Genomic DNA, 12,183 nt, shown 5'->3' on the forward strand with positions numbered 1-12,183 from the left:
CTTCCTCACTGCCTAGATAACTGATCCAACAAGTGGGAGAGAGGTCTCTCACCAAGCCCTGCATCTTCCTGGAAATGTTCACTATCATCATAACCTGTGCACTATACCTCTTTTATAGGGGTCCTGTCCTGTCCTCTAGTGTCCAACCCCAGTGTTAGGGAGCACAGTGGGAAGCTAGGGAGCCCAAACATCAAATGAGCATTTCAAACCAGGTGTCCAACACTTTGGGAGTCTAAAGCAGGAGCATTACTTGAGGCCTGGAAGTCAAGACCAGCCTGGGTAACATAGCAAGACCCTGTGTCTCTCTACAAAAAATTTTAAAAAGTATTAGCTAATAGTCCTAGCTACTCCAGAGGCTGAGGCAAGAAGACTGCTTGGGCCCAGGAGTTCAGGGATGCAATGAGCTATGATCACACCACTGCACTCCAGCCCGGGCAACAAAGCGAGACCCTTTCTCCCCACCCCCCTCCCCCACCCCCCCCAAAAAAAAGCATTCCAGTGGGCTCAGAAAAATCAAGTCCATGGGGGAGAAAAGATTCAATACTTCTCTCCAGCCAGGAGAAAGTATCAAGGGAGAAGATAAATTTGCCTTTCTCTTGACTGATAATTAACCAAAATAAAGAAGCCTAGTCCCAAAGAGGCCCTAGATGCTGCTTCTTTTGCTCTGGAATGCATGTGCAAATTGACCCAATGCCTGAGCACAGCCAAAAGATCCCAAGCCTACAAGTGTCAGTCACCTGGCAAATGTCTGCCCCAGTCATAGTAGGACCTGTGGAGAATGAACAAGTCCTGTAATAAAATCCAATCACAGGGATTAACCTTGGACTTCACACACCTAAGGCCACTCACTATCTCTCCTTCTTCCAGTGACATCATTACACACAGATATGCTTAATTAACTTTTAGGGAACACACATGCCAAGTTCTTTAATTCATTTTATTTTTTTACATAAAAAGTTCAGTAAAAATTGGATAAAGTAAAGTGATTTTAAGCAGTAAATCAATCTTATCAACATAGCACAAGGCTGGCCAAAACCACAAGGCAGCCTGCTTTGGAATATTTACATGATAACAAATTAAACCTTGCAGGAGAACTTAAACTGTCCTTACAAAGTCTTCCTGTGATCCTAGCATGTAGAGGCTAAAAGCAAAACGAAAACCAAACAAAAACCAGGAAAAAACAAATTATTTTCAATATATTCACATATACATTAAAATATAATACAGATCATCAGGGTAAAGGGTTGTGGGTGGGGATGCGCATGGGTCTGTGCGCTGACAGCACCGCCAAGGAGGAGACCCAGGTTTAAGAGTGGAGTCAGGTCTGGCCAGGGTCTTTTCTAAGCCCTTGCACCTCTGATGGCTTCTAACCACATGCCAACAGCTCACAACTAGGTAATCACTTATAGATGGAGTTCATTTTTGTGGCCTTCAGTTGACATCTGCAGGGTTGAATTCCCCAGGGTGATGTATCATCAGTAGCACAGTGCTGACAGGGGTGGGACAGAAAGGCCCACAGGATTTCCTCTCCCTAGAGTCTGTCTTACCTGACCACCCATCCTCCCACCCTGGCCCAACAGTCACTCTAATTCAGTGTCCTCTTTGGGTTTGTAAACAGCCCCAAACTTCTGCATGTACTTCTTAATGTACTCCTTGGTTTTGTGTTTCACATTCTCATTGCACTCCAGGTCCTCAGGATTCTTACAGTACTTCAGCTCCTTATTCATAACACCGTGAGTCAGCTGTCCAGGGCACAGGAAGAGAGACCACAGCCACCAATCAGAGCAGAAATTATATGAGGGGGAGGACAGGGGTGGTAATCCAGCCTGCTGCTTCAGGGCCCTTCTCACCAAGACAGGAAGTTAATAAGGGGGTAGATGTTGGGGCAGGCTGGTGCTATGATCACCAGAAAGGACAAGCTGAGCTCTGAAAATTTCTTAGAGAACTACTGCTGTCATGTAAGGTGCGCATCCCTCCCCAAACCTTCCCTCCCCGTTCCTGGGTCCCCAGCTCTGACATCTGACAAGAAAAAAAAAAAAATACTTTCTATGATGAAAAGGGCTTCTTAGAAGGTACACAGTTTGCCCAGAACGTTGCCTGGTGGGCTACCAAAAGCAAGGGGAGTACCTTGCGAGCCAGATGTTTAAAGTCTTCAGTTGTGGTAATTCTTCCCACTTTGCAGTCAGGTTTCCGGTAAGGGTTCAGGCACTGGACGATGAACTGGGACATCTGCAGGCAGAGAAAAGAGAACACGTTGCTCAACAGTCCAGAGAGGGCAAGGAGTTGTACTGAGGAACTAACTAGAAAAGGTAGTGAGTAAAGCCAGCCAATCCTTCTCCTTTTCCTCCCTCAGGTTAACTGGTTTGGACAGTGGAATACTAGTAAGCCAGTAAGATCTGAGAAGAGGATACGGGCTCAGCCTGAGAGGGAAAGAGCTCCCCTGGATGGACTAAGCAAGCCTTAAAGGAGGCTGGAGGGACTCAACAGCATGACTTCAATGCTGAGTCCTTCAGCAGCCCCAGGTTTCAGTCAATGAATTTTGTGTCCTTGGCATAAAGACAGTAGCTGGGTTCTCTGGGCCCTGGAGGCAAGGCAGAGCACAGCAGGTGTTCCAGAGCTTCTATGAGGCTTAGCAATCCCAGGAACCACAGGAATTTTGTCATTGAAGGGTACTTAGATTCTTTAAGTGGTCATACCACAGCATGTGAAGCAGATGGAAGCATGATATGACAGCCAGCAAAGGAAAACCTAAGCAGAATCCTTTTCCTTCCACCACTTACTATGTCCTCCCTGGGCTGTCTAAGTATGGTCTGTCCTACCCAGGTGCTCCCAAACACTCTAGGAATAGGACCTTCAGAGGTATTTGTGGTGCTAAGATCACAGGGGACAAAGAGAATAAAGAGGCCAGTCATAGCCATTTCATCAGAGAGCACTTTGAACGAAGTCTACCCATCACTAAAATTCAGTGAGCCTTCAGGTGTTCAAAGAACAAGGCTATATCACAAGGTAGGCACTAAATAAACAGCTGCTGGTTCAATGAGCTGAAATACCAATATGTTCACAAAGGGACCATAAGAAACTAAATTTTATCTCTGCATATAAGCCTTTTAACTCAAGGTTTTTCTGGGGTTTCCTGGCCTCCAAACTCTCTTCCTTCAGTCTATCCCCTCAAACACAGATAGGGATTTCATTACCCCCTGCTTAAAATTCTGCAATGGTTCCCGATAACCCACAGACACATAGTTCCTATATGAAGAAGAACAATACCATTTCACCTCATTTTCAACAGCCCTCCCATATCTTGTGCTATAGCCCATCAGGCCACTTACAACTCCCTGGAAGGGAAGATGCTCTCTCTTGCCTCTGTACATTCTATTGACATAAGTTAGATCCCCTGCTGATCCATCTGGCCAATTCCTACCCCTGATTCAAGCGCCCTTCCTGACAGCCCAGATTGTGGCTCCCAGCCCTAATATGGCATACTTTTCACACAGCTGCCGCTACTTATTTACAGGTCTGTTTCTTCCAAAACACTACAAGCCCCTTCAGTGAATGAAGATTGGAGTTTAGAACCTAGATGCTATGAAGCAGACAAGTTTAGTGTCTTGATGGTTGGTAAGACACACTTCTGGTAGCATAAAAAGGAGCAGCATTCTCCCAAGCCCTGGAGAATTAGGCAGCTACCAAATGAGATATTACAGAAAGAGAAGTGGACTTTGAGCCAGAACGCCTGAGTTCAAATCTTTTGTCTAGAACTTGCCTTCTCTGAACCTTAAGAGTTCTTTCACCTGAATAAGAGGAAAGGCAATCTGTCTTGCCTACCTCAAGGGCTGTTGTGGGGACAAAATGAGTCAATGGGTATTGAAGTGCTTAACCAGTCGAAAAAGGCCACACCTCTTTCACCAATGTGTCATTCACATAACAACTAAGTCAAATCACAGAAGCAAGAGGAATACCCAAAGACAAGGCAGCCTACCACTACAGACAACTTTCTTTTGCCATAGATGCTACAGAAGGCCCACAGTCAAACAAGCAAATGTGGTCTGAGAGGGGCTCCTGTCAAGCCAAGAAAAGATGGCTGAGGAGTTTTCAGTGCGAAAAGAAGCACTTCAGCAGACATACACACAAGGAACACCTTGTGTTCCTGCCTATCTTGGGGCAAAGGAGATATTCGACATACTTAGGACAAGCAACGAAAGGGTTCAGATTTAAGCCTGAGGAGCTTAGTGCTTATATCCACCAAACCTTACCTCTTTTCTGAATACTTCTTTGCTTTTCTTTGCTAGTTCACTGGAGGTGTCTGCTTCTGCTGTCTTGGGCTTTTTCGAGGCCTAAAAATGGAGGAGAAAACACAATGGTGCTGGCATGAGAAGTCAGTTTAGTGATGCCCTACTGTCCCAGAACCCTCCTTTCTTTCCCCTAGCAGGGATACCTGATTCTTGGTATTAGAATCCGTTTAGAGGCCCTGACTCAGGTACAAGGCCTGGAGTCAACTTGGCTATTATGTTTCAAATCCTGTTACATGGTTTGGCTCTCCTTCTTATAAGTTAAGTTCCAATTCTCTACCCTAAGTCAAAGCTACAACTTTGATATAGCCACACATTTCAGAGTCACTCATGTCCCTGTTCTGGGTTCAGCTCCCTGAACTATCAAGCAAGGCCTGCACAAAACAAGCTCCATCTTTCCCACCTCTGACACTCTAGGATTCCAGGACAGAGGCGAAATGCTCTGTTCTGAAGACTCTTGAATACTCATCACCTTTCCTCCAAAGGTGGAGTTGGCTAGACTGTAGAAGACAGTCTCAGTATGCAAGAGAGGCTCCTTGGAGGTTGGTACCTTCAGTTTAGGAACAGAAAGATTAAGGAAGTATCACGATATTGACGGGGAGGTGATGAAGGTCATCAAAGCCAGTGAACAGATAAGTAGATGATGACACAGAAGATACTCTATGTCCCCAGCTGGCAAGATAATGACAAACCCAGGAACATTCCCTTCCAGCACTGCTAGAGGGAGGCTTCCAAGTTCCCTCTAACTAGGTACTGCACCAGGAGGCGATGAGTTGGAAGCTTTGGTATTCAGAGCACCTGTCATGCAGGCCATCTCCCCATACCTTTGCCCACCATTGGCCATCAGGCCCCTTCCCAGTAAATGTGCTTTTCCACGGAAAATAATAATTATGAGCATTACCCTCCAAATATAAGTTACTTCATAATGGATCTAGAAGCTGGAGTTGATATTATAGGTACTTCATACTTTTTTGTTAGGGGCACAGGGTAGAATAATTTTCCTGCTCCCCACCCATCTCCTGGTTCTGCTTCTTCCATTTCCATAAACAGTATGAAGGCTCTGGTTCTAAAGCAGCTGGACTAGCTCCAGAGAAAGGTGGCACTCCCTTGGCTTTAGGCTGTTACAAATCAACTTTCTCTGCTGTGTCATAAAAGCCTTACGTATTTTCCATTTTTCCAATTTCTTCATGTAGCTGTATGGGGAGATTAGGGGGTAGAGTAAAAAGAATATAAAGATCCAATTTGTTTTTTAAGAAAACAAAACTAAGCAAAAATAATGCTAATAATATAAGTTAAGCCTATTTTCAAGTGTTTTGCTTTGGGATTTTGTTATTTTTTTTCCCCCAGTTGTAGAGGGTATGAGTATGCTCCACAGTAAGACCTCAGGTAGCAAGGGATCAAGAATTATTTGAGTAAGTCAAGAAAACTTCAACACATCCCCAGCTACTCTCTTGTAGCTCTCAGAAGTCAGCAGCAACAGAAATGAGTACAGAAAGCCCCTTCAGGTCTGGGTATCTCAAAGATCTGGGTCCTATAGAAGAGGCCATGCTCTCAGCGAGGGTACTATGTAAATAGAAATGTCCTGTTTCACTCTGGATAGGGTATGCACTCACAAAGCTAAATGAACCCAAAGCACTTTTAATAGATTTATAATTTAATCCCTGACTTGATGAGGTTGGCGGGGGGTTGGTGGGGGGTGGCCTTTAAAAACACAATTATAGAATACAATCCACTGAGCTCTGTCTAGGAGTTTTCTTGGTCCTCCTGAGTGCTGAGCAATTGGGATCGAGAAAGGAAATGATAAAATGAGGGGTCCCCAGACTTACATCATGGAAATCATGAACCAAAATGGAATACTCTTGAGAGTACTGAAATTCATGAAACCCTCTCTTCGTGGTCTGTGATTTGCAAATGGCATGGGAAATAATTTCAGAAACTGGCTAACATTTACTCAAATCTAATGCCAGGCAAAGTAACCAGAGTCTGAGTTGAGGACAGCACTTGTTATTGACATGAACAACCTTAGGACCCCCCACTCCAAAAAAGTCCCATTTAAAAATTTAGCAGGTAAGGCTGGGTGTGGTGGCTCACGCCTGTAATCCTAGCACTTTGGGAGGCGGAGGAGGGCGGATCACGAGGTCAAGAGATCAAGACCATCCTGGCCAACATGGTGAAACCTCGTCTCTACTAAAAATACAAAACTTAGCTGGGCGTGGTGGCGCGTGCCTGTAGTCCCAGCTACTTGGGAGGCTGAGGCAGGAGAATCGCTTGAACCCGGGAGAGGTGGAGGTTGCAGTGAGCTGAGATCATGCCATTGCACTCCAGCCTGGGAGACAGAGCAACAATCTGTCACACACACACACACACACACACACACACACACACACACACAAATTTAGCACGTGGGGTTCAGTGACTCATGCCTGTAATCCCAGCACTTTGGGAGGCCAAGATGGGGAGATTGGTTGAGCCCAGGAATTCGAGACCAGCATCTCTATAAAAAAATTGAAAAATTAGCTGGGCATGGTGGCTGTGCCTGTGGTCCCAGTTACTTGGGAGGTTGAGGTTGGAGAGTTGCACGAGCCTAGGAGGTTGAGGCTGCAGTGAGCTGTAATCATGCTACTGCACTCCAGCCTGGGCAACAGAGTGAAATGCTGTCTCCAAAAGGAAAAAAAGCACTTTTAAGGAAACCACCAGAGAACAGGGTGGGGGCTCTGATACATAAAAAAGCGAGTGCTTCCAGATCCTCAGCAATAAACAATAATCAGTTTGCCTTTTCTCTGTGTTGGCTTATATAGAGTATCAGTCAATTAAAGATTCTGGTGGAAATCTATGTGAGGCCGTGGACAGTTAAGAGTACACAATGAAATGAGCAGGCAAAGGGCCTGGCAGAAAGCCAGAGCTTACTGCCTTTAGAAGCTGACCCTGCTGTCAGCCTTCATCTGTGGCACATTTGGATTCCTAGGAAATCTGTTCTGATTATGACAAGGCAGGCCTGAGTACCTTTATATTACCCAAGGTGAAGCTTGAGACCTTCTGGATTAGTTGGCAATGGCCTTAAGCTTATTGGGCAGTTCTGGTAACCATACACAGGCTGTGTAACACAACAGAATCATCCTTTATTATAAATATTGACATGACTATGTCACAAAGCCCATGTGACTTGGAACCAAGAGGGTATGGCTTGAGTTACAGAAATGAGTCCTGATAAAGGCAGAGCAGGACATACCCAGCTAATACTTCTCTCTCCCTGTATTTAATTAAATACTGATTAGAGGGCTGGGCACGGTGGCTCATGCCTGTAATCCTAGCACTTTGGGAGGCTGAGGTGGGTGGATCATGAGGTCAGGAGTTCGAGACCAGCCTGGCCAAGATGGTGAAACCCCGTCTCTACTAAAAAATACAAAAATTAGTCGGGCGGGGTGGCGTGCACCTGTAATCCCAGCTACTCGGGAGGCTGAGGCAGGAGAACTGCTTGAACCCGGGAGGTGGAGTCTGCAGTGAGCTGAGATCGTGCCACTGCACTGCAGCCTGGGCGACAGAGCGAGACTCTGTCTCCAAAAAAAAAAAAAAAAATACTGTTTAGAACATAAAATGTAAATCATTCAGTGAGGAACTACATCTTTTGTGGCAGCATGAATCCAGAAGCAGGAGGAGAAGCTGAGCCATCATAAACACTATCCACACAATTCAACCTAAGCTCTGCAGCACATGAACCTGTACATGTCAATTTTTAAAAGGTTAAGATCATTGAAAATAATAAAAACTTAGTACAGCTGGTGTTCTGCATCTGTAGGCCAGCCATGGATAGAAAATATTGAAAAAAAATACAATAAAAATAATACAAATAAGAACCAATTTTTAAAACCCCAATGCAGTATAACCACTATTTATATAGCATTTACATTGTATTGGGTATTATACGCAACACAGAGGTGATTTACAGCATATGGGAGGATGTGCGTAGGTGACATACAAACACTACGCCCTTGTATATAAGGGACTTGAGCATCTTTAGACTTTGGCATCCATGATAGGGTGTCTTGAAATCAATCCCCTATGGATACAGAGTGACAACTGTAATGTGTCTCAAGGTATTCTTCTTTTGGTTGATTTTACTTGGGATCCTTTAGGCTTCATGAATCCGTATGCCTATTTCCCTCTCTCAAGATGGGAAATTTTCAACATTATTTATTTCTTAAACAAATTTTATATAGCCTGGATGTGGTGGCTCAGGCCTATAATCCCAGCACTTTGGGAGGCCGAGGCGAGCAGATCACTTGAGGCCAGAAGTTTGAGATCAGCCTGGCCAAAAAAGCAAAACCCCATCTCTATTAAAAATACAAAAAGGCCAGGCGTGGTGACTCACGCCTGTAATCCCAGCACTTTGGGAGGCTGAGGCGGGTGGATCACGAGGTCAGGAGATCGAGACCAGCCTGGCTAACACGGTGAAACACTGTCTCTACTAAAAATACGAAAAATTAGCCAGGCGTGGTGGCAGGCGCCTGTAATCCCAGCTACTTGGGAGGCTGAGGCAGGAGAATTGCTATAACCTGGGAGGCAGAGGGTGCAGTGAGCCAAGATCACACCATTGCACTCCAGCCTGGGCGACAGAGTGAGACTCCGTCTCAAATAAACAAATAAACAAACAAACAAACAAATTAGCTGGGCCTGGTGGTGCATGCCTGTAATCCCAGCTAATTCGGAGGCTGAGGCACAAGAACCACTTGAACCTGGGAGGCAAAGGTTGCAGTGAGACGAGATCACACCACTGCACTCCAGCCTGGGCGACAGAGCAAGACCCTGTTTGAAAAATACATTGGATCTTGATGCCACCTCTCTGCAACTCCCTCAATGCAACAAATACTCTAAAACTACTATTTTAACATAACATAGTTAGAGGAGATCTATTATACCTTATGACTGTTAATTAAAAGCCAGGAGGCAGCAGTAAATAAACTGCTGCCTCAATTGTGCAAGTAGTAATAATTCAGGTCAGAGGTGCTCAAAGGGAAGATCTGACTTTACACTTTACACTTACCACCACTTACACTTATCTTGATGGTGAGTACAAGACAATGAAGGGAACAACAATGGATGGAAAAGAGAAAAGGAACAGTCTCACAATGTTTAGTCTCATCATCAAAAGCTTTTACTACCAGACAGCACTCTTCAAAGAATTATCTGACCATTATATGCCTTCCCTATGTCACTCCATACAGCTCTCTCTGTCTCCAACAAGCACCAATTTACTGATGACTCAAACCCAGATTTGCCTGCCTAGCAGCCACTGCAGGGAGCTCAAACTCCACAATGAACTTAATCTCCACACCTCCTCCTCTTTCTTTCATTCCCTAGACTGAATGATGGGATCTTATCCACCCAAGCTAAGAATGAGGGTGCAGGCCATCCATGACTCCCTTACTCACTTGTTTGCTAAACCCTCAATCCTGCTTTTCAGTCTTGGCAAGATTCCCCAGCATCTCCAGTCGTAGTTCCTAACTTTGCCTAACTATTAACACTCTCCAATTTGATTTCACTATTACTGATCTCACCTTTATTAATGAGCCCATTTCACTAGAAGGACACACATTTGACTGTCTGACTCCCTTGCATTAAAACCATTTATTGACTCCCAAGTACCTATTATACAACATTACATTAACCATACTAGCAGAGCACTAAGACTTCAGACAATTTAAATCTAACCTACTTTTCCATATCTTTGTCTTGCTAACTTCCCTATATGCATCCAAACTCTCACCAAACCAAATTATTTTTCAGTCTCCTATATATACTGGCTTGTTCTTTCTTAAGCCTTTGCAAAAAATCACCTTATCTACCTAGCATACTCAGTCCTGGTTACCTATAGGTGAAACTGTACTCCTATACATCTCAAACCATGTATCTCTCTGTTCCCAAAGCATTTCATACTTTCTTCTACTATAGCAATTACCCCACTGTATTCTTGCTTTATAAACTTAAACATAAGACCTAAAACCATAAAAATCCTAGAAGAAAACCTAGGCAATACCATTCAGGACATAGGCATGGGCAAAGACTTCATGCCTAAAACACCAAAAGCAATGGCAACAAAAGCCAAAATTGACAAATGGGATCTAATTAAACTAAAGAGCTTCTGCACAGCAAAAGAAACTACTATCAGAGTGAACAGGCAACCTACAGAATGGGAGAAAATTTTTGCAACCTTTCCATCTGACAAAGGGCTAATATCCAGAATCTACAAAGAACTTAAACAAATTTACAAGAAAAAAACAAACAACTCCATCAAAACGTGGGCATGGATATGAACAGACACTTCTCAAAAAAAGACATTTATGCAGCCAACAAACATATGAAAAAATGATCATCATCACTGGTCATTAGAGAAATGCAAATAAAAACCACAATGAGATACCATCTCACACCAGTTAGAATGGCAATCACTAAAAAGTTGGGAAACAACAGACACTGGAGAGGTTGTGGAAAATAGGAATGCTTTTAATTGTTGGTGGGAGTGTAAATTAGTTCAACCATTGTGGAAGACAGTGCGGCAATTCCTCAAGGATCTAGAACCAGAAATACCATTTGACCCAGCAATCCCATTACTGGGTATATACCACAAGGATTATAAATCATTCTACTGTAAAGACACATGCACACATATTTTTATTGCAGCACTCTTCACAATAGCAAAGACTTGGAACCAACCCAAATGTCCATCAACTATAGACTGGATAAAGAAAAGGTGGCATATATACACCATGCAGCATAAAAAACACTATGCAGCCATAAAAAAGGATGAGTTCATGTCTTTTGCAGGGACATGGATAAAGCTGGAGACCATCATTCTCAGCAAAATAACACAAGAGAACACAAAACCAAACACCGCACGTTCTTACTCATAAGTGGGAGTTGAACAATGAGAACACATGGATACAGGAAGGGGAACATCACACACTGGGGCCTGTCAGGGGGTAGGGGACTAGGGGAGGGATGGCATTATGAGAAAAACCTCATGTAGGTGATGGGTTGATGGGTGCAGCAAACCACCATGGCACGTGTATACCTATATAACAAAACTGCACGTTCTGCACATGTACCCCAGAACTTAAAGTATATATATATAAAATAAATAAATAAAATAAGCCAATCACAAAAGGCCATATATTGTATTATTTCATTTACATAAAATGCCCACAAGAGGCAGATCTATCAAGAAAGAAAATGGATTGGCTCATGCCTGTAATCCCAGCACTTTGGGAAGCTGAGGCGGGCAGATCACAAGGTCAGGAGATCGAGATCATTCTGGCTAACACGGTGAAACCCCATCTCTACTAAAAAATATAAAAAAAATTAGCCATGCGTGGTGGCGGGCGCCTGTAGTCCCAGCTACTCAGGAGGCTGAGGCAGGAGAATGGCATGACCCGAGAGGTGGAGCTTGCAGTAAGCTGAGATCGCACCACTGCACTCCAGCCTGGGCGACAGAGCAAGACTCCATCTCAAAAAAAAAAAAAAAAAAAAAAAGAGAACACATGGACACAGGAAGGGGAACATCACACACCAGGGACTGTTGTGGGGTGGGCTGAAGGGGGAGGGATAGCATTAGGAGATATACCTAATGCTAAATGACAAGTTAATGGGTGCAGCACACCAACATGGCACATGTATACATATGTAACAAACCTGCACATTGTGTACATGTACCCTAAAACTTAAAGTATAATAATAATAAAATTAAAAAAAAAATGGATTAGTGCCTGGGCTAGGAAGTCACTGCAAATGGGTATGAGAGGTCTTATTGGGAGGAGGAAAATGTTCTAAAACCAGATTATGGTAATGGCTGCATAATTTGGTAAATTACTAAAAGCTATTAAATTGTAAATCTAAAGCGACT

The 12,183-nt window shown here is 43.8% G+C and overlaps 1 protein-coding gene across 2 annotated transcripts in view; it reads right to left on the reverse strand.

Annotated features, from left to right (window-relative positions):
- Positions 1-923: 923 nt before the first annotated feature.
- Positions 924-12,183, reverse strand: part of SETD2 (SET domain containing 2, histone lysine methyltransferase) — a 147,401-nt gene continuing 136,141 nt past the window's right edge. For both annotated transcript variants that reach the window (XM_003818444.6, XM_055109801.2), the window contains 3 exons: positions 4,251-4,331; positions 2,128-2,229; positions 924-1,742 (listed from right to left, as the gene is read on the reverse strand). In XM_003818444.6, the coding sequence (XP_003818492.3) occupies positions 1,581-1,742; positions 2,128-2,229; positions 4,251-4,331 (345 nt within the window). In that variant the 3' untranslated portion in view covers positions 924-1,580. The remainder of the gene's footprint in view (positions 1,743-2,127; positions 2,230-4,250; positions 4,332-12,183) is intronic.

Source organism: Pan paniscus, chromosome 2 (assembly GCF_029289425.2).
Source record: "Pan paniscus chromosome 2, NHGRI_mPanPan1-v2.0_pri, whole genome shotgun sequence".
Taxonomy (NCBI): domain Eukaryota; kingdom Metazoa; phylum Chordata; class Mammalia; order Primates; family Hominidae; genus Pan; species Pan paniscus.